The sequence below is a fragment of the Lissotriton vulgaris genome, chromosome 11 (genome assembly GCF_964263255.1).
Source record: "Lissotriton vulgaris chromosome 11, aLisVul1.2, whole genome shotgun sequence".
Classification (NCBI taxonomy): domain Eukaryota; kingdom Metazoa; phylum Chordata; class Amphibia; order Caudata; family Salamandridae; genus Lissotriton; species Lissotriton vulgaris.
The window spans coordinates 1,087,270,397-1,087,297,068 of NC_141699.1; the positions used below are offsets into that span (position 1 = coordinate 1,087,270,397).

The following is a 26,672-nucleotide window of genomic DNA, read 5'->3' on the forward strand; positions in this document are numbered from 1 at the left end:
TAACACGATGGCTAAGGTACATTGATGACATCTGGTGCCTGTGGCAAGGCAGCCAGGCGAAGCTGACATCTTTCCTTGAATGGATAAATTCAAGACATGCAGACATAACATTTTCTGTACAATTTAGCACAACCAACGTAACTTTTCTGGACGTAGAGGTGATACCTGTACAAAATGAATTAAAGACCACCCTGTATAAAAAGGAGACAGATAAGAACACAATCCTACATTATAAAAGTGCACATCCAAAGAGTTTAAAGGAGAACCTCCCTTATGGGCAACTACTCAGAATTAGGAGAAATTGTTCCATGATGTCAGAATTTGATGAGAATGCTGCGCTCTTCTGTAAAGAAATGCAAAAAAAAAGGCTAAGCAAAGAAACTGCTTAAACATTCAACCAAAAGAGCCTGATTCACGCCTAGAGAATGTCTTCTCCAAACAAAAGAGAAAAAGACTTTGGAAAGACTAGTGTGTGTATCAACCCTTGGCCCAGACACCAACACTTTTAGACAAACATCTTAAGGAATTGGCATCTATTAGAAAACTTAGATTGCCCGTTTCCTAAACCACTCTTTGCATGGAGAAAAAATCCAAGCATTGGTCAACAAATCATTAAAGCCGACACCGCCCTATCCAAACCCAAAAGTGATTTATTGGCTCAATGGAATTTAAAGCCTATTGAAGGACATCAAAATTTGGAAACTACATAGCCTGCGGAAACACCAGAGAAGGTGCAGAGTTTGACCATGATAGCATAAGATGGAAACACACCGAGTTTACCAACTGTAAGACAAAAAAAGCGGTTTATGCTATAATCTGCCCATGTCAAAAAGTCTATATAGGGAAAACCAACCAACGGGTCAACAACAATAATCACCCAACATTGGTCTAGAATTAAGAAAAAAGTAATGACCGCACCTATGATTGAACACTTTGTTGAAAAATGTCACAATGAAGCTCAATTTAAATGGACAGTATTAGCAAGTTTTAAACCTTCAAAAACTTTGACAGGTATTGAGAACCTGCTACTGCTCAAAGAAGCGTACTTAATTCGGAAATTTAATAGTGCGAAGGTTAGTTTGACAGAATTGGCAAAAATATGGACCACTGCAATGCCCAGAATGCACTGCCTAGCTGCACCAAAAAACGGTAGCCCAAACGCATGGTAATGCAATCCAGAACCACAACACCCATGATTCCAAGTCAGAAGCCACTAATGAGATGCTTCTAATGGGAAATGCCGCCATCTCACTTGCAATAATCAGGTGAGAGAGAACAGAATCACAACAAGGTAATGTGCCCTTACCAGAACCTTGTTTTTCAGACAAACATAATCTAAATTGCACGCAATGTCAGAATAGAAAACAAAACTCTGTATTTCAGAAAGACGCGCTTGATCATTTAAGAGCACACCACGAAGACAAAAGCCTACACATGAAACTATCAAAGGTATGCCTGCACTTTGAACCACAATGTAAACGCAGTTAGTAACCACTTTCACAACATGACCAACGCTTTATTAATCTAAGCGTTATGTTTGTTTTAATCTCGAAAAAGACTTGGGGGCATATCAACAAGACGGCGATGAAAAATTATTGCTCTATTAGCAAGGTCACGCTATCGCCTGAATCCTTGCTTTAGCCCCTATCCCGTAACGCCCACCTTTGCATCTCTAATGAGATGCAAAGTGGGCGTTCCAGCTCAAAAAACTGGAGAAATGTCGCTAAGCGACATTTCTCCAATTATCAATGGGCACGCTAACAAGCATACCGATAAGAAAAGTAGCACTAACCTTGGTTATGGCCACTTTCCTTAGGCCAGCTTTTAGTTTGACTTAGCCATGATATCCTATGGAAGGTGGATATCATAGCTAAGTCTGCCTTGCCCTATAAGCAAGCTATAGCCAAATGTTGTGCGGTTATCGCTGTATTTCCAGCGATAATCGCACAATTGGCAGCTTGCGCCTTGAATTTTATCGCTTTTGAGATAAGTGTTGCTAATAGCATGCTATCTCAGCGATAAAATTTGGTGATAGACGGCGATAATTATCCTAGCGCTAAGTGCGCTAAGCGATAATGATCGCCGGTTGTTGCTGATATGCCCCCGAGTGAGCTCAAGTTAACAAGAAAGATCCACTGCACTATGCAGTGAACAAGGCTTTCAGGTTCGATAAAAGCTTTTTCATTACTTCCATTAGCATAGACTTCAAGCTTTCATTTGACTAATGGCCTGTTATTCCTTACACAGAGCCGTCACAAGAAACGATAAATAGGCAATGAAGTTCTTAATTAAATAACCTTGGCTGGAAGAAAAGGTAGGCTTTTTTCAAAAGCTGTATGGTGCAGTCTTATATTAAACTCTCACTTCATGCTAATGGCAGCAAGAAATAATCTTAAAATATGGTTCTTTCTTTTATGCAGATAAAGAAAACAGAACGGACAAAATACACCCTATTGTCCAGGCATACTTAGCATTGTGCAGCGTTAAAGAGGACAACAACAGTTTATAAGGGGAGCCACAATCATTGTTTTAAAAAAAAAAATTCCTCTATTCATCCTAATTTCAAAAACCCACAGTGCTGTTAAAAACTAAGAGCCCTGATGAGAGTCCGCATATTTAATATCAGAGAAGCGAAATGCTTTATCATGACTCGCGATATGAACATGGAGGAACTATGAATTCATTTTTGGTCTATATTTAGAGGATAAGTCCCACGTATATGACACCAATGTTTTCCCTGTGTTTTCCTATCTTTTCTTAGATGAAATGTTGAAAGGCATAACATTCGTAGAATATTTATGGAATAATATCTGTATATGAATTAGGATCTTGATTTAGAAGTTAAAAATAACACAAGACTTCTAAAATAGTAGGATGATTTGTTTATGATTTTTTTATTAACCATTCTTCACATTTATGTTTGTCTTTATTGTGTATTTAAAAACACAATGTTGTTCAATGTTTTGTTAATCACATGTACATAGGCTTTTTCTGTATATTATTATTTTTTTAATTTTTAAAATTGTTATATACAGCTTCTGAACATTGATATTGCACCTGAAATGGCAAACTTTAAAAATTGTTTCAATTTCATATGGAAAATGCTCACCTGTGTATTCTGATATCATGCTGCTCTTTCCCTGAAGGCCATTTCCAGCCACAGCTGAGACTAAGAACGTGTAGTAATTCCCAGGTATTAAATTTGTTATAGACTCATTTTCATGGAATGTTGTCACATTTGAGGCTGGGTTACCTAACACTTGTATCACATAGAAACTTCTGTTGCCAGTCGGTGGTAGCCAACTGAGAGAAACTGAATAGAGGGAAATACCGGTGACGTTCAGATCATTGGTGACATTGGGTTCTGAAAGAAAAATAAAACAATGTGAGTCACTATTACATACACAGGTACATGCAACATTGGAGCCGTTTGTGATTCCTTAATTGCGAAAATTAAGGAATCGCAAACGGCAATGCATCAAAAAATCCCAATTTTTTTAGCGATTCCTTATTTTTCCTTAATTGCGATTCACATTTTGTGAATCGCAATTAAGGAAAACCTTCCCATTGATTCCTATGGGCCAAAAGGCCCATAGGAATCAATGGGAAGGCATTAACATTTTGCGATTTTCATTTTGCGAATCGCAATTTGTTAATGCATTTCAAGGGTGCTGAGGGGGGTCCAAAGGACCCCCCCTGCACCCTTGAAATGTTATTGTAAGTGCAAGTTACACACACACATGTCCAAAGGACATGTGTCTGTGTAACATGACACTTTCAAAAATGCATTTTTGAGCATATTTGAAAGATTTCGCAAATTAACACGAGGTTCAACCTCGTGTTAATTTGCTCCCCCTAATTGCGAATTCGCAATTTTTTAAACATTCATGCATTGCATTTAAGGAATCGCAAAAATGCGATTCCTTAAATGCAATCGCATTTTGTGAAATCGCAAAAAATATCGATTTCTTGTACTTTTGCATTGATGCATCCCAAATAGTGATTTTGGAATCGCAAATGGCCGAATTTTGCGATTCGCACCGTTTGCGACTCCAAAATCGCTTGATGCATGTGGCTGACAGTTCTTAATTATCTAAAGTTTGATCTCCTAATAGAAATGCCAAAGTAGGAATACTTTAGACTGACTGCTGCCTGCTTAGGATGATTCTAATAGTCAATAGCATCCTTTACTGACAGCATCAACCCCTGTAGATATCTTGCCATAAGTAATGGTCTTTGCCAAAGATAAAAACTGATCAAGAAGTGAAATACAATTAAAACTAGTAAAGATCATCAGAATGTGGCCATTAAGGATCATGAAGATATCCCTCTAATTTCAACCCTGTAAAAGTATCAATAAATGAACAATTGTGCTTAATGCTTATGTCCATGTCAATCACCTTAGAATGCATTCAATATAATAAATACCAACATTGTTTTATAAAATCATAAACAAAAAGCTGTCATGCACTGCAAATTCTTCTCAGGGGAAGGAAAAGATGTGGTCTGGATACAGAAAAGCAACACTCATTGTCCTCTGTTCAATAAGATATTATTTAATCGCTTGCAATTTAGAGCATTTTTAACCCCTCAAATCCATCTTTCGCATTGTGAAGTCCAATGCTCTGCAAACAGAGCACAAATAAACAGTGCAGATATACACTATAATAGATGTCAGACTAGATTCAGATAATTCATAAAACCAGGTGAAATAAGGGAGTAAAGAAAAATTTGTTCAAATAAAATGAATTCCATTTTGGTTCCTTATTCTCTTATCTTAGTTATGAACACAAAGTACACATGTTCCCAATCTGAGATAATGGCCCTTAGAGCATTCACCCCTATTTATCCTCATTTTATTGCATGTTTGAAGACTCTGCACATGAGAGAAGGGGGGAACAATTCCCAGTGTATGTGGTATGACCCCTGGAACATGTAAACATGTGGCGGATCCCTGATTCACCTATCTAATTCTATTTGAAGCCCGTAGTATATGCAGTAGAACATGTACTCACAGCATGGAAAGTTAAATGTCACCTGTGGATTGCAGCACGTATGATGCAATCCAGTAGTGTGACATGGAAACCTTGGCTTCAGGCATGCCAAAGTCTAGTTTAAATCTATCACCGGACCTCTCAAAATAATCCTATTGGTGAGAGAACAACTTCAATTCATTAGTAGTGAGTCACACCTATGAATACCTTGCAGCTAATGAGGTCGGGTGCATGGCATTTAAATATGGGACAAGTAGAAATTTAATATGACCCTGTTTCTACACTGAAAATCCCCTGAAAGCTATTTCCACTGTGAAACGTTCTGGCTGTCCTATGAGGTGGAGATGAAAATATTAATTCTATTAGAAAAGGTTTGGGAGAATCTAGAGAATATATTCAACCACTATTTTCAATATATATTAATAACTCAATTCAATGGTAAAGTTAGATTTTTAATCAATATTTCTGAAAAGTATATTTAAGAATATTACCTTATCCCAGCCCGAGGTTTTTTGAAAAAGCTAATTCCATTAGTCTGACAGCAACTACCCGGAGTGAGTGACCTTAATGAGGTTTAGAAACTGATTTGCATATGGCTGGGTTCAAAATGGAATGGCATGGTGAGCAAAAAAGAAATATGGATTTAGGCCCTGATCTCTGTACTGGGGTGAATGTATGACATTGTTCTGCATTCTGTTCATCAATTGTTCTTTTTGCATTTGTCACCCCGAGTGGGACGAGTATGCCCAGACGTGGGCCCCGTGCTCTCCATGCCACTGGAGTCATGCTATCCTGCCTGATAAGAGGTGAAATCCCGAAACCAGTCCTACAATGCTTGTTTCCAGTGAAGAAAGGGCCTAGCCTGACAATTTGGGCTGGACTGTTCCCATTGGGCGCAGGGTCAAGACGGATTTGCATATGGATGGGTTCAAACTGGAATGGCATGGTGAGCAAAACAACTATAGATTTAAGCCCAGATCTCTGTACTGGGGTAGATGTATGACATTGTTTTGCATTCCTTGCGCCAATCCTTTCTCATTTTAATGTGACTCTCCCAGATTCAGCCTGCCCTGATAGAGAATGCTATGATTCAAAAAAATTAAAGGGCCCTATATATGACTCAGTTTATGTCGCACTTACATCACGCAATGTAGTCCAGGAGCGACACAAACTCTAAGTCATATTTTTAAAGCCACGCAATGCTGCTTTGCTTGGGTTTGCGTAACACAACGCAGTTCAAAGCAGTGTGTTGCATCCCTCCGCTCTGGGTAGGCATCCCATGGACATTGCATGAGTGTTCCCACATAACTCTCATGGTTTTTGATGCATCGCAGATATACAAGACCTTGTTAACCTGGAAATGCACCAAAAAGATACGCCTCCCTAGGAGAGGCGTTTTTTTCCTCTTTCTATGTGTGCTTCAGTATGCAGCACACAAAGAAAGAGGAAAAAGCCTCAAGGCAGGTGCTCCCTCCTACAAAAACATTCCAGCCTACAGCACAGGCACCCTAGCCCCATGGTGCAAGGGTGCCTGCATTGGGACGATGCGGCGAAAACGACGCCAGCTCATGGAAAAGGACAGAAATGCGCCATATTGGAAGAATATGCTGCAGTGTTGCCATTTCCGTATGATGCAGGGCAATGCAGCAAGGTGGCTTGCTGTGCTATCCTGCACAGTAAAAATCATGAATATGCCCACAAGGGTGAATGAAGAAATCTTGACAGGCTGAAGGTAAGAAAAGTATCCGGCCAATGAGTGGACCTCTTTGGTATGCAAATGTAACTTTTTGGCTCTGAGGTTTTCCTGCCAAAACGCATCACTTTAGGAGGACCATGTCTAGAGGCTACCTGTCATCAAAAGGACTTCCTCAGTTACAGTCTGCAACCATGCCCCTCTTAAGGATTTCAACTTCCATTTCAGAGACTAAGTCAGAAGGTAAAAATCGTTGACTTGGATGAACCTGTTGGGTGTATCCGACCCGTGTCGCAGTCAGACTGAAATCATGCCTAGGTCTCAAGCACATGCTAAAATAACCTTCAATTGTCTTTTTATTTGTTACTGAGCTTTTCTCTGAAATCTTTTACATTTCATGTCTCCAGCTCCCCATTTTGTATTTCTGTTGTTTTGGTGTAGTTTAGTTTATTACATGTTCGTCTAATATTATAAATAGAATTTTCATGTTTATTGTGTTGTGATTTAGACTTTTTTACTTTTTTGGTACTTCTAAATGCTTTACACATTTTCACTAACATTGCCAAGACCTAACAGCTTAGGCCCAGATGTAGGTAAAATAGATTTACCGATTTTTAATTACCGAATTCTACCGATTCGGTAATTAAAAATCGGTAAATCTAAGGGGTGGATATGTAGGAACATCCAGATGTTCCTTTTACCGAATCTGTAAAATATGTGCCCCTACATACCATTTTGTGAATCTCGGTCGGTAACGGCCGAAAATACCGATTTTCGGCCGTTACCGACCGACCTACATCCGGCCCTTAGTGACTTTATTAATTTTCGTGGAATAACATTCACCCTAATTAGTAATTAACTTTCTTATACCAAATACTTTTTACAAATCCTCTGCATTAATGTGCCACTAGAAGTGAAAAGGCAGTTGATATATGAGCAGGAGAAACAATTTGTTACGGTATAACTTTAGCACATTCATCAATTGAGCATTATTATTTTATCATTTTAAAAATTGTTATATAAAGCTTATGAACATTGATATTACACCTGAAATGGCAAACTATCAAAATGGTTTCAATTGCATATGAAAAATGCTCACCTGTGTATCCTGATATCATGCTGCTCTTTCCCTCAAGACCATTTCCAGACAGAGCTGAGACTAAGAACGTGTAGTAATTCCCAGGTATTAATTTTTTGATAGACACATTTTCATAGAATGTTGTCATATTTGAGGATGGATTACCTAACACTTGTATCAAATAAAAGCTTTTGTTGCCAGTGGGTGGTAGCCAACTGAGGTAAACTGAATTGATGGTAACTTCAGTGACGTCCAGATTATTGGTGACATTGGGTACTGAAAGAAAAATAAAGGAATGTGAGACCGTATGACATACATTTCTTAAGCAATTATATTAAGTTTGACCTCCTAATCGAAATGTCACAGTAGGAATACGCGAGACTGACTGCCGCCTGCTCAGGATGGTGCTAATAGTCAATAGCATCCTTTACAGAGAGCATCAACCTCTGCAGATATTTTGCCATAAGTGATGGTCTTTGCCAAAGATAATGATAATTCATAAAACCAAGTGAGATAAGGGAATAAAGTGAATTTGTTTCAAATAAAATGAATTGCATTGTGGTTCCTCATTCTCCAATCTTGGTTATGAACACAAAAGAAACATATTTCCCTCATGAGCTAATCCCCCTTTTGCAGCGTTAACCCCCCTTTTTTGTTTATTTTATTGCATGTTTGAAGACTTCACAATAGGGAAGTGTGGAACAGTGCCTAGTGTATGTACTCTGTCCCCTAGAGCATGTAAACATGTGACTAGTCCCTAATTCACCTATCTAACTCTCTTTGAAGGCCATAGTGTATCGAGGAGATGCTACACTAAGAGCATTGAAAGTTAAAATCCACCTGTAGATTGCAGCACTAATTGTGCAATCCAGTAGTGTGAAGTGGAAAACTTGGCTTCAGGCCTGCCAAAGTCCAGTTTAAATCTGTGGCCCGACCTGTCGAAAAAATCCTTTTTGTAGGAGAAAAACTTCCTATTAATTATTAATGAGTCACAACTATATAGGCCTCACAGCCCGTAAGGTAGGTTGCATGGTTTTTAAAAATTGGACATGTAGAAATGTAATATTACCATGTTTCTACACTGAAAAAGATCCTGAAAGCTATTTTCACTGTGGAACGTTCTGACTGTCCTATGAGGTGCCGATTAAAATATTAATTCTGTTTAGGCGAATCTAGAAAATATGTTCAACCACTATTTTCAATATATATTAATAACTCAATTCAGTGGTAAAGTTAGATGTTTAAAAAATAATTCTGAAAAGTATCTTTAACAATATTACCTTTTCCCAGCCTGAGATTTTTAGAAGATAAATTCCATTAGCCTGACAGCAACTACACTGAGAGTGAGTTACCTTAATGAGGGTTAAAAACTGATTGCATATGCCTGATTTCACACTGGAATGGCACGGTGGTCCAAAAATGATGGTTTTAGGCCCAGATCGCTGTACTGGCGCGAATATATGACATTGTTCTACATTCTGTCCATCAATTGTTGGTTTTGCATTTGTCACCCGAGTGGGATGGGTATGCCCAGATGTGGGTCCCATGCTCTCCATGCCACTGGATTCAAGCTATTCTGGCTTATGAGTGGTGAAACCCTGAAACCAGTCTTGAGATGCTTGTTTCCAGTCCAGGGAGGACCTGGCCTGGCAGTGCGGGCTGGACTGTTCCCATTGGGTGCAGGGTCAAGTCTGATTTGCATATGTCTAGGTTCAAACTGGAATGGCATGGTGAGCAAACAAATGATGGATTTAGGCCCCGATCTCTGTACTGGGGTACATTAATGACATTGTTCTGCACTCTGTCCATCAATTGTTCTTTTTGCATTTGCATTGTTCAGCAGAACCTTTCTCTGATCTTTTCTAATTTTAATGTGACTTTCCCGGATTCAGCCTGCAGCCCTGCCCTGATGGAGAATGCTGTGCCTCAAAAATGAGAAACGGGCCATAAATATGACCCAGTTTGTTTCGCCCTTGTACCACGCAATGGGATGCAGGAGCGACACAATCTTTAAGTTATATTTCTAAAACCAGGAAATGCCGCTTTGCTTGGCTTTGAGTGGCTCAACAAATATGGAGTAACACAAAGCAGTCCAAAGCACTGTGTTGCATTACTCTGCCCTGGGTAGGCATTCCATGGGTGCTGCATGAGTGTTCCCACAGAACGCTCATGGTTTTTGATGCATTACCAGATTTACAAGACCTTGTAAACCTGGGAATGCACTAAAAAGATACGCCCTCCCATGAGAGGCGTTTTTTCCTCTTTCTGTGTGTGCCTTAGTATGCAGCACACATAGAAAGAGGAAAAAGCCTCTCAAGATCTCTTTTGTGCAGGAAGGGTCTCCTTCCTGCAAATACAATTCCTACCTACTACACAGGCAAGCTAGCACCATGGTGCAAGGGGGCCTGCTTTGGCGCTAGGCTGCCAAATCGCCGCCAGGGCAAGGAAAATGGACAGAAATGCACCATATTGGATAAATATGGTGCATTCTTGCTATTTCCCTGTGATGCCCCCAAGTGTGAATGAAGAAATCTTGACAGGCTGGAGGCAAGAAAAGAATACGGCCAACGAGCAGACCTCCCTGGCTGCGCAAATGGAACTTATTTTGCTCTGAGCTTTTCTTGCCGAAACTGATGGCTTTAGTTGGACTATGTCCAGAGGCTACATGGCTTCGAAAGGACTTCCTCATTTACAGTCTGCAACCTGGCCCCGCTAGAGGATTTCAACTTCCATTTCAGAGACTAAGTCAGAAGGTAAGAATCATTGCCTGGGATGAACCTGTTGGGTGCATCCGACCCGTGGTCTGTCACAAGCAGCCTCAAATCATGCCTAGATCTCGAGCACAGGCTCTTTTACATTTCATGTCTCCAGTTTCCCATTTTGGATTTTTGTTGTTTTGGTGTCATTTAGTTTATACCATGTTCCTCTAATTTTATAAATTAGATGTTAATTTTTATTGTGTTGTGATTTTGACTTTTTACTTTTTGGTACTTCTAAATGCTTTACATATTTCCACTAATTTTCCTGGGACCTAACTGCTTAGTGACTTTATTAATTTTCGTGGACTGACATTCACCCCAAATAGTGATTCACTTTCTTATACCCATACTTTACACAAATCCTTTGCATTAATTTGCCACTAGAAATGAAAAGGCAGTTGGAAGGAACATTTTGTTACGGTATATCTTTATGCAACGGGTCTAGCACATTCATCTACTGAGCATTACTAATTGATCATATTGTAAATTGTTGTATAAAGCTTCTGAACATTAATATTGCACCCGAAATTCCAAACTATCAAAATGGTTTCAATTTCACATGGAAAATGCTCACCTGTGTATCCTGATATCATGCTGCTCTTTCCCTGAAGACCATTTCCAGACACAGCTGAGACTAAGAACATGTAGTAATTCCCAGGAATTAAATTTGTGATGGACGCAACTTCATAGAATGTTGTCAAATTTGAGGCTGAATTGCCTAACACTTGTATCAAATAGAAGCTTTGATTGCCAGTCGGTGGTAGCCAACTGAGGGAAACTGAATCAATCGTAACTTTTGTGACGTCCAGATTATTGGTGACATTGGGTACTGAAAGAAAAATAAAGGAATGTGAGTCCCTATTACATACATTTCTTAAGCAATTATATGAAGTTTGATCTCCGAATAGAAATGTCACAGAAGGAATATTCGAGGCTGACTGCTGCCTGCTCAGGATGGTGATAATAGTAAATAGCATCCTTTACTTGCTTATTTTATTGCATGTTTGAAGACCTTGCACATTAGGGAAGCATGGGAAAGTGCCCAGCCTATGTACTCTGACCCCTATAACATGTAAATCTGTGGTTAGTCCCTGATTTCACTTATCTAACTATTTTTGAAGGCCACAGTATATGGAGTAGAAACTATAGTCGCAGCATGGACAATTAAATTTCCCCTGTGGATTGCAGCACTTATTGTGCAATCCAGTAGTATGAAATGGAAAACTATTCATTATTAATGAGACACACCTATCTAGGCCTTGCAGCCTGTAAGCTAGGCTGCATGGTATTCAAAAATTGGACATGTAGAAATGTAATATTACCATGTTCCTACACTGAAAAGCTCCTTTAAGCTATTTTCACTGTGAAACATTCTGGCTGTCCTATGAGGTGCAGACTAAAATATTCATTCCGTTAGCAAAGTGTTAAGAGAATATAGAGAATACGTTCAACCACTATTTTCAATATATATTAATAGTTCAATTAAATGGTAAAGTTCGATTTTTAATAAATATTTTTGAAAAGTATCTTTTAGAATATTACCTTTTCCCAGCCTGAGTTTTTTTAAAATCTAAATTCCATTAGCCTGACAGCAACTACAGTGAGAGTGAGTGACTTTAATTAGGTTTATAAACGGATCCCCTAGCAGGACAATGGATTAGGCTTGGTAACAGGATGAATATACAAAAAAGTAATAGATTGAACTCTGAACTTATTTTCACTTTTGTCACTGACAATTACTAGCGCTGCATCCTAGTTTATTGTTATTTTGTACACAATGCCTCCTCAGTAAGGACCTTTCCATATGCAAGTCAGTATTCGCCAAGATCCAATAGGCAACACAAAATGATGATGGATGGAATGCCGAACATTGTCAAACATTCACCCCAAGTCTCAGATTGTTTTTAATCCATCATTATTTTGCGTTCCATGCCATTCCAGGTTGGACCTAGCCATATGCAAATCAGCCTTGTCCCTGCCCCCCATGGGAGCTGTCCAGTCTGAACTGCCAGGCCAGGTCCTCCCTGGACTAGAAAATAAGCATCCTTGGACCAGTTTTACGGCATCACCTCTCATCATTCAGGCTAGCTGAAAACTAATGGTGTAGCGAGCACGGGACCCACGTTTGGGCATACCCTTCCCAGTTAGGGAGAAAATGCAACACAAAAAGATGATGGTTGGAATGCTGAACATTGTCAAACATTCACCCTGAGTCACAGATCTGGATTTAATCCATCATTATTTTGCTCACCACACCATTCCATATGCAAATTAGCCTTGGCCCTGCTGCCCATGAGAACAGTCCAGAGCCAACTGGCAGGCAAGGTCTAGAAGTGGGTCCCTTGCTCACTTTGCCACTAAATTCAAGCTAGTCCGGCTGAGCGGGGTGATACCCTGAAACAGGTCCCAGAGTGCTTGTTTCTGATCCAGGAAGGACCTGGCCTGTTAGGGTGGGCTGGACTATTCCCATGGGGAGCAGGGTCAAGGGTGATTTGCATATGGATGGTTCTGATTTGAGGTGGCGAACTGAGCTGAAGAACGAAGATGAATTCAATCTTGATCTAAAGTGACTGGGGCGGAGTGTCTGAAAACATTCAGTGCTCCTTTCATCGTCTTCTTGTGTTTGCTGTGTTCACTCTAAGTTGGCAGGGAATGCCCAGTCAAGGGTGCCTTGCTCACTTTGCCACTGGATTCACTGGTTTCAAGCAAGCCCGGCTGATGAGGGGTATGTCACGGGGTTCGATCTGTCCTGGGCAGGGCGAGGACTTTAACACCTGTTCCTTTCCACCCCGAGGAAAGGACACATACGGTCCCTTTAACGCTGCCTGGTCTTTCCCGGGGGTGGAAACCTCCGGCATGACGTCCCCATCGTTCAGCCAATCCGGGACCGAGGCGGCGCTCAAAACACACCACCAGGAAGAAGACAGCGCGAAAGCCGGAGGAAAAACAAGAGCAGAGAAGCCGGAGCCAACTAACCTTCCTGAGGAGAAGTCAAGGAATAAGGAGGACGAAGAAGACAGACAGTCCAGCAGAACCATCACGCCAGGAGGCCACCGTCATCACGAGCCGCCCGCCACACTTCTGGAGATGTGTGGCTGGACAAGGTACGGGATCGGTCAAGGGGACTTTTTTTCTCACGGGGTGGGACCGGGTAAGGGAGGTTTGAGGGAGGTCACAGGACTGTGTGTGCGTGTGTGTTCCTTTACTCCCTCGTCCCCGAGCACACTCTGCTGATACTCCGGATACAGACTAACAAACTGGTGACAGTCCCTGGTGATCCCCTCAATCCCCGTTACCCCCCTTCAATACCCAGGACCTAGAGCCAAACAGTAATCTCGGGGTTCTTTTCTTTCTTTTACATATACTTGCTGGGGAGTTTCCGTGGATCCCCTAAGTGGAGCATCTAAGGCAAGAAAAGAAGCCAAGAAGGACTTCTGACCACGTCCTCTGAGACCCACGAAGTAGTCTCCTTTTGTTTGTTTGCATTTGCACTCCAAAGACGGAGGTTGTTTCTTTGAATGGTGTTACCTTGAAAAATAAAAACACCACCTACGAAACTCTACAAGTGGTACCCGCCTTTGTTCATCCTTGACCCCCCCCTCCTGCATAGTTCACAAGGTGTTACCCTGAAACCTGTCCCACGAGGCTTGTTTCTGGTCCAGGGAAGACCTGGCTTGGCTGTTCGGTCTGGACTGTTCCGATGAAGAACGGGGTCAAGACTGATTTATATATGACTTAGTTTGAACTGGGGTGGAGAAGTGAGCTAAAGAATGATGGTATGTTCAACCTAATTCTAATAGTGAATAGGAGTGAGTGTCTGAAAAGTTTCACCGCTGTGTCCATCATCTCCTTGTGTTTGCTTTGTTTACCCTAAGTTGGCAAGGTATGCCTTGATGTGAGTCCCTTGCTCACTTTGTCACTGCATTCTAGCTAGCTTGTCTGATGAAGGGTGTTATACCAAAACCGGTCCCAGGATGTTTGTTACTGGTCCAGTGAAGTCCTGTCTTGGAAGTTCGGGCTGGACTGTTTCCATGAGGAACACGGTCAAGACTGATTTGTTCATGGCTTTGTCTGAACTTGGGTGGTGAATTGAGCTAAAGAAGGATGATGGATTCAATCCAGATCTGTGACTGTGGGTGAGTGTCTGAAAAGTTTCAGTTCTCCATCCATCATCTCCTTGTGTTTGCCCTGATCCAAAAGTAACAGTTCAGACTGAACTGCTGTTGTTAGGTTCATCCTGAACCAGAAAAGATGCAACCCAAGATAGGTTTTACCCTGATTGGTGCTTGTCAGTCAGGTGTAACTTGGCACAATGTGCACTAGACACAAGCTTGAATATATATGTGTCACTAAGGACCCTATAGTCTGCAGTCTGAGGACCGCTTGACTCACGTGGTATAGTCCCAGAGGCACTCTTATGGTCTGATATCCTGTGATGACCTTTGACTACCATCATTTTAATTGACTTGAATGTTCGACTTCGTGCATATGCCTTGTTTCTCTTTCCATAGGGCCCAATTCATAGGACTAATTTAAGACAAAATCCTAAACTTACTACTTTTGGTATTCACAGAAGGCATTCAGGAGTCTTAAGTTAGGAGTCTTAAGTTAGGATTTTGTCTTAAATTTGGATTTTGTCCTAAATTAGGATTTTGTCTTAAATTAGGATTTTGTCTTAAATTAGGATTTTGTCCTAAATTAGGATTTTGTCTTAAATTACGATTCTGTCCTACATTAGGTTTTCGTCCTAAATTAGGATATTGTCTTAAATTGGGTTTTTGTCTTAAATTAAGTTTTAACTTGATTTAAGTTTAACTTAAGTTTGTATTAAGTTTAACTTAAGACAAAATCCTAACTTAAGACAAACTCCTAACTTAAGACACAATCCTAATTTAGGACAAAATCCTAATTTAGGACAAATCCTAATTTAAGACAAAATCCTAATTTAGTACAAAATCCTAATTTCGGACACAATCCTAACTTAAAACAAAATCCTAATTTAGGACAAAAGCCTAATTTAAGACAAAATCCTAATTTATGACACAATCCTAACTAAGGACAAAATCATAATTTAAGACAAAATCATAATTTAAGACAAAATACTAATTTAAGACAAAATCCTAATTTAAGACTTCTAAATGCCTTCTGCGAATACCAAAAGTAGTAAGTTTAGGATTTTGTCTTAAGTTTGTTCTGTGAATCGGGCCCGTAGTTTTGAAGTGGGAGTTGTCACCGAGTAGAACAGCTTGCCGATGAACAGAACGTGTGGGATGTGCATTTGAAAGCTTGAGAGAGACAGAGGTGTGGAATGTACTTTTTGGTCTCAAAGTGTAGTGTTATGAGCGTTGGTGCACAGATGTGCACTGTGTTGTACATTGAGAGATGAAGTATGTGATGCCGTAAGCAGTGGTGCACAAATGTGCACTATGTTGTACAATAACAGATGAAGTATGTTATGCTATAAGCAGTGGTGCACAAATGTGCATTGTGTTGTACATTGAGAGATGAAGTATGTGATGCTATCGGCAGTGGTGCACAAATGTGCATCGTGTTGCACATTGGCAAGCATTATGAAGATCTTACTATTTGTTTGACATGGCCTCATGTCATCCTGAATTCTGACTCTGCCATGCTTGAGCTTTTTTGCACGCACAGACAGGCTTTCAAGTTGTTTGGGCTAATCACATTCAAGGTCTGTTTTGTGAGAGATTGTTTAATGTTCCCTGGAAGGCTTTCTTAAGCTTTGTCAAGATAAAGGCAGGAACACGTGAGAATGTAGAGGGAACGTGGGAAATCCTTCTTTCCGTGGAATGCTTGCCTGGAAGCTGGCAAGTTCCAATAAGTTTCCTTGGCGCAGAGGAGAAGACTCTCGAACCTTCTAGTGTATTTTGAGACTATAAAGCTGAGGATTGTTGATAGCCAAGGGGGGAGTTCACTTGTGGAATAGATGTATTGCCACAAGAATCTGGACTTGAGTCCTGATCACAAGTACATCGCCTGGTTGTAACTGTCTCCCCTAGCTTGAGTTGGCAAGGATGTTGACTGAACGATAGGGTGAGTTGATTTGTTTCTGACTAGTGCCATTTTGATGAGTATTTCCAGTGGCTGTTTGTAATTTGAGGTGTTTTCTTTGTGATGTGTCAATGAGTTAGAGTGCACATCCAAAATATTAATTTGATGTATTTATTGTGTATATATATATCTTCCTGATCTCTTGCAGGACGACCCATATTATTTGCTTGAGTTTTATCTCATATTTGTTGCTGTTTGTATTTCATATTATTATCCATGCATTTAACTGTTGCATTTACCAAGTGTGTTATTATTGCTTGCATATAAATATATATCTCTATATACATTCAAATGTGGTTCGTTTGACATTTGGAAAACCTTTCTCTTAGAGTGCATTGCATGAATAAAACTACACGCCTTATTATAAAAAGAGAGTCTTTGCATTTTCTAAAGTTAACCCCTTTACTACATTTTTGTTATGTGTCCTGCTTTGCCATGTTTGAGCCAGTGTGTGGGAGATTCTGTATTATCTGAAAGGCGGAGCAAGACACATGGGCATGGCAGTGGCGGTATGGCCACTGCTGAACCAGTGGTCCGACTGCTCCATTATGAGCTGGGAAGTCGGACAGTCCTAGGACGGCCGCCAGGTAACCATAGTTCACTGAAGGTGATGCGACGGTCAGAGGCCGCAATATGCTTGGTGGGACCTCCTTGGTCAGCCAAGCATATTACAAGTTTCTTCACCTCCACTGGTGACATGAAGATTCCTCCTCCATGTCAACCCTGGTGGAGAGGAAACAAAGGGAGTCCTACAGGGCCCTGTGTGCCTCCTCCACATGTGCATGCACACAAAGGGGCATAACATATGCCCTCCTGTGTGCATGGACAAAAGTTCCGGCACGGCATATGCTTTTCAGTCCAAGCCAGTGCAAAAACCTTATGAGGTGTTCACATTGTGGTGCCTTTTTCAAATTCAACACAGACTTTAAATGAGGCACCACCCAGGGAACACCAAGCCGCAGTCCACAATACTACAAATAACTTGTAATCTGGCCGGTGGCTGTGAGTCTGAAGGTGCAGGGGCGCAGCAGTGGAGGACTGTTCACCCTCAAATGCCAAAACTCATAATCAGGCCCTAAGTGTGTTGCACTAAATCTAAGCCTCTGGTAATTCCTCGAGCAGCATACCAGACCATCGTTATTTTTTCACACAATGCCACCTCACTTTGGACATAGCCCTAAGGCAAATCAGTCTTGACCTAACTCCAATAGGGATACTGTAACCTGAAATGCCAGACAATACCCCTTTGAAATGGAACAAAAAAAAAGAATACAAGTATTTAATCTGATTGAGGATCATCAATTGTATGCAGCTTAGTTTCAGCAGCACAGTGAGCATAACACCTCCATCTGGGCATGCCCATAGCACTTAGATTGTCATCCTGAAATGATGGATGGAATGTTTGAATTAGTCTCGGTCACTGGTAATTACCCCAACCGCAACCCAGTCCATCGATATTTTGCACAACATGGCAATGCAGATCGGCCATTGGAATCAATATTCACCCAAACGAAGAGCTCCAATACAGGTGAAACCACTTTTCTGTTGTTTGTGTCCCCGTTAAGAGAGTATCTGGCAGTTCCGAATGGTCTGTACCTATTGGAGCATGGACAAGACTGATTGCCATATGACTGGGTCCTAACTGAGGTGGCATGGTGTGCAAAATAATAATGGCCTGTGATTCATCCAGAAAAATTATCAGTAGCTAAAATGAATTTAATCATTCCATCCACCACTTTCTTGTATACTTCAAGGTGATACCTTAAGTGCAACAGGAGTGCCCAGACGTGGGTCCCATTCTATGCACAAGTCAAAATAAACTTTATTCATCCAAAGGCCATAAACGCATACAAAAAATAGAAAGACATAGGCCCAGTACTCATTGGAATCAAGCTGCGCCCAAATGATGAGCTCCAATCAGGATGAAAGTGCTGTTTGCTCATGTTCTGGTTCAGGGAGGACCTGGCTTGGCAGATCATGCTGGACCTTTCCCATTGGAGCAGCATCAACAATGAGTTGTGCATGGCTCGTTCAAAACTGAGGTGGCGTTGTGTGAAAAGTAACAGTGGACTGGGATGCCACCCAAGATACGTTTCCAAATGTAGGATATGTTTCTTCCTGAACTATTTTGCAATTGAGCAGTCTTATACATTTCTAATTGGCATAGATCACCTAGAGCTTTCTGGGAACTGTTTGTCAATATATGAAATGTCCAAAATATGCACATACACTGAAGTAAAATAGAAGCAAATGCCAGACTGCATTACTCACTGCAGCTTTTTGAGTACATTCTAACCTAAACTGGGAACTTGGTTCGGAATCCAATTTGTATTCTCTTCAAACTTTCTTCTATAAAATATGTTCAAAATAAATACCATAATTAGATGAAATCTAAGAGCCCTAACTCTCTTTGAGGCAGATGCATTAAAAGGTATGCTTATCATGGAATTTGTAGTCAAGGCAATGGTGTTGTCTCTGCTTGTTGACTTTAGAATATATATCTCTCTGTTGCGTTTTTGTGAGTTATTAACATTATCCTGTTTATAAAACTTTACAGGATTGATATTGCATCTGTAATTGCATACAATTTCACTTGTATATGGAAAAAACCCACCTGTATATTCAGATATTACATACTCAAATCCCAAATCACCATTTCCAAACACAGCAGAGATTATGAATGTGTAGTAATTCCCAGGTATCAAATTTGTGATGGACACAAATTCCTCAAGTGTGGTCCCATTTGAGGAAGGATTTCCTGACAACTTGACCAAGTAGGAGCTTATTCCGTTAGTCCCTGGTCCCCATCTCAGTGAAATTGAATCAATGGAAACCTCTACCAAGGTAAGATTCACAATTTGATTTTTTTCTGAAATAAAGAAAACAAAAGAAGAATTAGTATGAAAGGAGTTACATCAAAAATTGAATTGAGTTTTGTTTTCTAGCAGAAATACCAGGGAACATATGAAAGGATTACAGAGTGCTCATCACTTTAACTGAATCATTGATGTGGATAGGAATTCCTCATAGAGTATTTGTGCTTGCAATTAGTCACTGTGTTTTTTATAATTTGTCACAATTCCTCACAATCTTATTGGTGCACATTATTTAAGACGGTAAACAGTAAAAAGACACATTTTTGCCTTTCTTTTTCATTCCTCTTTCATACTTGTTCCTTCATGAAGTGAGCAGGAAGACAGCCAACAGAGATAGGCCTCACCCTCTCAATTGTACTGCAACTTGCACCACAACAGACTTAGGGGGGATTTATTATCTCTTTAAGCAGCGCACTGCAGCAGCCGCCAATGCTGTGCTACCTGAGGAGGAGAGCACCCAGTTTACTGAAATAAGGCACTCTTCTCCCATCTCACTAGTTTCTGCGCTGAAATCAGCTGCCGCGCACTACGGAGACAGCTTTGTACCATGGTGCAAGGGTGTCTCCTTGAGTCTAGCACTGGTTTACAAAATACTTAGCTTAGACTTACATGAAGCCTTTTTGCACTTTGTATGTGGGCTGTAGAGTGCAGCACATATGCAAAGTCAGACAAAGAGGAATGAAAACATTTCTCCTTCCTTGCGCCTACTTTAAAAGGGCCTCGTTTTCTCACATTACCTTCTTTCTACTTTATTTAGTAAATTGGGTTTCACGTGAGAAACCTTGGGTGGTTGCACGGGAACGCCCATGCTCCACTCTTGTTATGCCCCCATGGCGCTAAGTAATGCAGAGCAGAACTATGCGCTGCTTTGAGCTACTTTCACGTTGTTTCCAGCGGGAAAAATGAAGAAGGTCACGAGGATCAGGAAGGAGCGCGGCCAGGCAGGGGAGGTGACAGACACACAGGTAAATGCCTTCTTTTATACTTTTTAATGAATATGGGAGGGTTTGGGAGGGGGGAGTGAGTTTTTTTCAAACTTTGTGAAGCTACGCGTAGACACACTACACCAGCTCCACTAACCCTTAATTATTTGATAAGTTGACATTTTAAGTATTACGATTCTGTGATTTTACTGATTTGTTATTAAAAGTTTGCAACATTTTTCTTTTTCAAGATCAGGACCATAAATTCTAAAAGTAAAAGTAAACAGTTGTTTTAGGAATCTACAAACAGCAGATAAACGTGCTGTTGTCAGTTGAAAAGTTAATGTTTACACAGTTATGTGGGCACACTCGCATCCATATGTTGGGTAACTATCTACTTAAAAGGTATTTGAGGACTGGTGTGGACTAACTAAACCTAAATGGTTACACATTTGAAGATTGAAATGTATACAGGTATACAAAAGGTGCAACTTGAATCCACATTTCTTAATTCAACGTATAAAAAGATATACTCATGCTGCTGATAAACACTTTGTAAAGCTACCCTTCCTGAGGTACTAAAGGTTTAAAAAGAATCTTTAATAAAACATAGATCCATGCAAAAACATTTTGCTGGTAAAGATTTAACTATTAATAATACCTCAATTTAAATAGGTTGAATTAGAACATTTAGAAGATTGTGCCTGTACAACAAATGTTGAAGCAGGGAAGGGTTTGTATGAATTCCTACGTGGGCTGTCCAGAAAAATCAAACTTTACACCTTGATGTTGAATGTTTGTTAGTATTAAACTAGCTCCTGGACATATATTCTCACAGCAGAAAGACATTGTCAGAATAGAAGCATAAGAATGTAGGAATTGAGTACAGAATTGAATGGAGCCCGTTATCAAAATTAGCCACCAATTACAACCAAGGAACTCAATGTTGACATGTAGTTTAGAAACCTTGGGGAGCAATCGGTAAAGGGAAAAGACATTGAGACACAACTTCTGAATGGCAGCCACAACAACAGAGTAACATCTAAGAGCCACTGCTCGGGTATCTCAAAAAAGTGAGGATACAAGATAAACGGTGACACTTTTGAGAATTCAGGCACACAAAATATAACCATATGCATTAATGATGATGTTCAAAGTTTAACTTTTTTGATGTGGAATACTGTGGCTAGCCACAGTCCAACCAGGACCCAACCCTGGACATGAATAGCCAAGGTGAGGCTCTGAGTCTGCCACACTCAAGGAGATGGCTCACTAGAGAAGAGGGATAAGCGAGTCGCTGTGTTTGGTGGGGTTCATAGATTAGCTAGCGGAGATTTTGTAGTATTAAGTTGTCATTTTCCAAAAAAGGAGAGGTTGTGATCTTTAAAATGTGTTGTTTGCACTTTGTTGAAATACAGTAATAGAAATTAGGGCAAACATAGATGTGACTGAGAGGAGAATTATTTCAAGTAGAAAAGGCATGCAATGGATGGAAGCGGGAAATGAGAGGTAACCACCAGAGGGTTCAAGTAAAGATCAGTTTTTCATGCTGCATTTTAGGATATATGGGGACATTTGAGGCAACATGCTATTTGAGAATGCAATTCTGTAGAGAGAAACACCATTGATTACATCTGAAGATAGTGCCTCATCAGATACTTTGATAGGTGCTAGAGTAAGGTAAACAGTCTGTTCCTTGTTATGTTGCCAGTAGGCAGCGCTTGAGCAAGGAGTGCTGATCAGCTCAGGGGGTAGAAGTGTGAGGTTATGCTTGAATGCAAACATTGAAAGGATACTCTGCAGAAGCTGGAGGCGATATCTACTGATGTTCATCCACAGTCTGGAGCATGGTATTAATTATAAAGCACAGTGAGATTTATTTTTGGACCCCTCTACTGTGACATGTCACACGCTGGATGGCCCCACCAAAACAACTCCAGGAAACTCTGAAAAAAGCTAATAAGCAACAAACAGACATGGAAAAACTAAAAGCTGCAGGGTTGCCCCATAGTCTGGTTTACTGTGGTGAAACCTCAAGGATTCATACGCCCAACCACAGACCTCACAATACACTTTGACCTTGTAATTAACCTTCCCTTGCAGCTCTGTCCTGCCATACTGTTACTTACCTGCTAAAACAGAGACCTCCACAGCCTTTTGAAGGCTCCTCAGTCAGAGGAGACCTCAGGACCTATGAGGGTTGGCCTCCCTTCCACCTCTCCCCTGCCTGGAGTTTGGAGATCCCTATATATCCAACTCCAATTCACTGCACACCTCGTGCCCTGGTTTTACTGCCCTTTCTCCACTCTCTATGTTTGATACAAGGGTTAACAATGTATGCTCCATAGTGTGGTTCTTGATTTTCAGCCCAGAGTCCATGGGGAAGCATGGTAAGGAAGATGAGGAGACCACGCTGCTGCACAGACACGTGGCCTTGGCGTCGGGGTCCCCTTGGTTATGAAAGTAGGAGCAACAATTTGAAAAGGGGAGTAAACAGCTAAGCAGTCTGTTCATAGAGATAAAAGATTATGTATGACAAGACTTAGGATTATTTTATTAGCTAACAATGTAGATATGGGGTAGAAATCATAATGATGGCATGCATTTAGTTAGGCCAAAGAGTGAACTGCCCTGGCGACCTGTGATGCATTTTAAAAGGTTTACATGCATGGATAGCATCATCATCTTACGTTTCCAGGAGTGGGAAAAATGTTGCTGGAGCACTGCAAGCCCTATGAATAGTTAACTTTGGTGTAAACAGGCAGCAAAATGTGCCTGATACCCATCTTTGGCATAGGTGGACCTCTAGCAGGTTCCTGTACACTAGCAGTGGAAATGGACTGCATCGACGTGAAACACCAATGCCTGAAAGTAGGTCTAGTACCAAATGTTCAAATAGCCCTTCTTCCTTGGCTAACGATTGTTGGCATTCAGGTGGTACCTCTTGCCATTGAAGGATTCAATTGTCATAAATGCCTTCAACTGTAGGAGAACGCATCTTGCAAGGGTTGTTAAAAACAAGTTCTCTATTAGAGAGACACCTAACACCTCTTTATCGAAAAGGACCTTATCTTCAATATGCTGCACAAACACGATTGGTTGCACACTTAGGGCCAGATGTCCGAAAGGATTTTGCCTTCTTAAACAGACCAAATCTCAATTTCGGTCAGTTAAGAAATGCTTAATAGCCTCTAAATCTGAACAAAGGCAGATGGGGAATCATGAAATGTGGTTTCTACCCAGTAGAAATTGAATTTTGCATTTCCCTAATTAGTAAGTCGCAAATAGGGATTTCCTATTTGCGGTTTCCTAACCACATGTACAAAGTATTGCCTAAAAGCAACATGCGCATTTAGGAAATGCTATCACCATCGATTCCAAGCCATTTTTGACCAGGTGCAATTTGTACAAAGCAACGTCTGGCACACACTTGCCCCTGGGGCTCTACATATGCACCACTTCTTTTTAGGCTGCATAAAGGGGGTCCTTAGGCTAAACCATTCATACCTATGGGCCTTTGGGCCCCCAGGAATAATTAGTTTAGCATGTGTTAAATAGTGATTTCCTAATAGCTATTCCTACAGAGTAGGAATCTGTATTAGGAAATCTCTATTTTTGTACATTTCATTTTGCATTTCCTAAATAGAGATATCCTCATAGCGATTCTTTGCAGAATAGGAATTTCTATTAGGAAATCTCATATGTTGTGCAAAATAACGTTGGAGTACTATACAGCCTTGGGTAATTACCGGTCGACTGAGATTACTTTAACCATTTAATCCCGCAGTTTTTGTATAGTTTTGTGACCGGATATACTGGACATAGAGCACATCAAACACTATCAGCTCAGGAAGGGCAGCTGGCAAGGTTTGTCATTAACTTGAAAGGGATAAAGGTGAAGCCTGTCAATTTATAGGTCCTTGTAATGAGAGACCAGAGGATAGAGAAGCCTTTGTCCTCTAGGCCAAAGGTAACGAGTTGGACAACACAGCAGTGAGAGAAGAAGTTGTTCCTAGGACATGTTTCATGTAGCTGAGGAGGAATGGACCACCATTTCCCTAAACACACCCCTGCTTTTCACACTGCTCACCTTCAGGGGCAGAAGTCCTGTGTCATGTTGGATTTACATTTGAGTAGCACAATGTGGATAGCTGGCAATGAGGCAAATTGCCAGATTGCCCATACCAACCGCACAAAAAAATCCAATCAAGGTGTAAATTTAGCAGTCAAAGATTTCAATTTAGTTGCACTAAGAGATGTTTAATACTTGAAAAATATGTTCTTTTTTTAACAATGGGGGTTGAGCCTATACTACCACTCAAACTAGGCCACAGTAATAGATTAAAACAACAAGGTGTTCAGGCGTGCGTTATGAATTACTGCATTCAACAAACCACTTTAACAACTAGAGTGGTTGGGTGCAGTTTGTTAAAGTGGTTTGTTGAATGCAGTAATTCAAAGCACAACCTTGCGCCAATCCTTTCTGATTTTAATTTCCGAATTCATCCTGCAGCCTTGCTCTGATGGAGTATGCTGTGCAAAAAAAGGGCCATATATATGACTCAGTTTGTGTCACACTTTAACCACACAATATGATGCAGGAGCAACACAAACATTAAGTCATATTTCTAAACCCACGCAATGCTGCTTTGCTTGGCCTTGAGTGGCTCAACAAATATGCAGTCACACAACGCAGCCCAAAGCATTACCCTGCCCTGGGTAGGCATTGCAAGAGTGTTGCAAGAGTGTTCCCACAAAACTCTCATGGCTTCTGATGCATTCTTAGATTTACAAGAACTTTTAAACCTGGAAATGTACTAAAATATACTCCTTCTCATGAGATGCATAATGAGGAGAAATACCTTTATTCTTCCCCGTTTTTCTTCTTTCTGTGTGTTCTGCATACTGCAGAACACATAGGAGGAGGAAAAGGCCTCTCAGGATGTGCATGATGGTGCTCCTTCCTGAAAACAAAATAATCCTGCTTACAACACAGGCACCCTTGTGCCAAGGTGCAAGGGTGCCTGCATTGACAGTAAGCTGCCACAGAGGCACCAGCACAAGGGAAACGGTCAGAAATGCAGCGTACTGGATCAATATGGTGCATTCTTGCCCTTTCCCTGTGATGCGGGCTATGCAAATAAATATGCCCTCAAGTGTGAATGAAGAAATCATGCAATCAAAAGGAGAGAGAGAAACTAGAACAGCCAGTTCGTTTCCCCTGGGGTTAAATGAGTAAACAACAAGAACTAGCTATTGGGATAGTGTTTGCGTACTATGTGTTGATATGGGAAACCATTTGGTTTGTTAGGAAGGCCCTCACCCACCAACCTAGTTGGTGGCATGCTTCATCATCGGTCCCCACCAGAGGCAGCGAGTGCACCACCAGGTGCGCTGGGATGCCAGGCTACTGTGGAGCGGGTTTTTGGAACATGAGTGTGCTGTGATGACGTGCTGCGTGAGGTTTAAACTGCTGTCCTAGGGGTCCCAAACAGTAAGTTTAATGGTGGGCCCCAGGCAGAGGTTAGAAACAAAGGCTAGGGACGTTTAGGGGTAGAATTATGGTCTCCCACATCCATTATAGTCGTCTAGTTTCAGCCAGGCCTTCTATTTAAACTGGCTTTCATCAGACCTATTATGTGTGGGGGTGTTTGCAGGATATACATGATTCAGTACCCTGAATGTGTGACACGCGCTAAGGTGCTGTATGTGTGAGAGGTGTTTCCTCTCGGTTTGTACTCCTATCTACAGGGGACAAACTCCAAGGATCTCCTGCTGGTAGGTCAGGACTCTTATGCACTTTGCGAGGGTCTTCTGACCTGAAGAAATACCTGTTGTCCGGCCGCAGAAGAAGAAATCTTGACAGTGAAAGCAAGAAAAGTATCCGATCAAAGAGTGGGCCTCTTTTGCTGCGCACATTGAACTCTTTTTGCTCTGAGCTTTTACTGCCAAAACTGATGGCTTTAGTGGGACCATGTCCAGAGGCTACCTGGCTTCAAACGGACTGCCCTTTGATACAGTCTGCAACCTTGCACCGTTAGAGGATTTCAACTTCCATTTCAGAGACTAAGTCAAAAGGCAAAAATCATTGACAGGGATGAACCTGTCGGCTGCATCCGACCTGTGCTCTGTCGCAGTAAGCCTGTAAACATGCCTAGGTCTCGAGCACATGTCAAAATTACCTTAAATTGTCTTTTCATTTGTTACTGCGCTTTTCTCTTAAATCTTTTACATTTAATTTCTCCGGTTCTGAACATTGATATTGCACCTGAAATGG

The 26,672-nt window shown here is 40.9% G+C and overlaps 2 protein-coding genes across 2 annotated transcripts in view; both read right to left on the bottom strand.

Moving 5' to 3' along the window:
• Positions 1-26,672, bottom strand: part of LOC147684192 (receptor-type tyrosine-protein phosphatase eta-like) — a 134,252-nt gene that overhangs the window by 61,140 nt on the left and 46,440 nt on the right. The gene's annotated exons all lie outside the window — the stretch shown is intronic.
• Positions 689-26,371, bottom strand: LOC147684193 (receptor-type tyrosine-protein phosphatase eta-like). Its single transcript, XM_086944683.1, has 6 exons — positions 26,227-26,371; positions 19,211-19,465; positions 11,099-11,353; positions 7,787-8,041; positions 3,110-3,364; positions 689-783 (listed from the first exon to the last, which is right to left on the bottom strand). The coding sequence occupies exons 1-6, from the start codon at positions 26,369-26,371 to the stop codon at positions 689-691; spliced, it is 1,260 nt and encodes a 419-aa protein (XP_086800809.1).

Excerpts from the sequence above, each read along its gene's own strand:
- LOC147684193 (XM_086944683.1), bottom strand. The coding sequence starts at position 26,371 with ATGGTCCCACTAAAGCCATCAGTTTTGGCAGTAAAAGCTCAGAGCAAA. Across the intron at positions 19,466-26,226 it reads CTTCTGCGGCCGGACAACAG|AAAAAAATCAAATTGTGAAT; the intron begins GTATTTCTTCAG and ends TCTTTATTTCAG. Across the intron at positions 3,365-7,786 it reads CATGATATCAGGATACACAG|AACCCAATGTCACCAATGAT; the intron begins GTGAGCATTTTT and ends TTTTTCTTTCAG.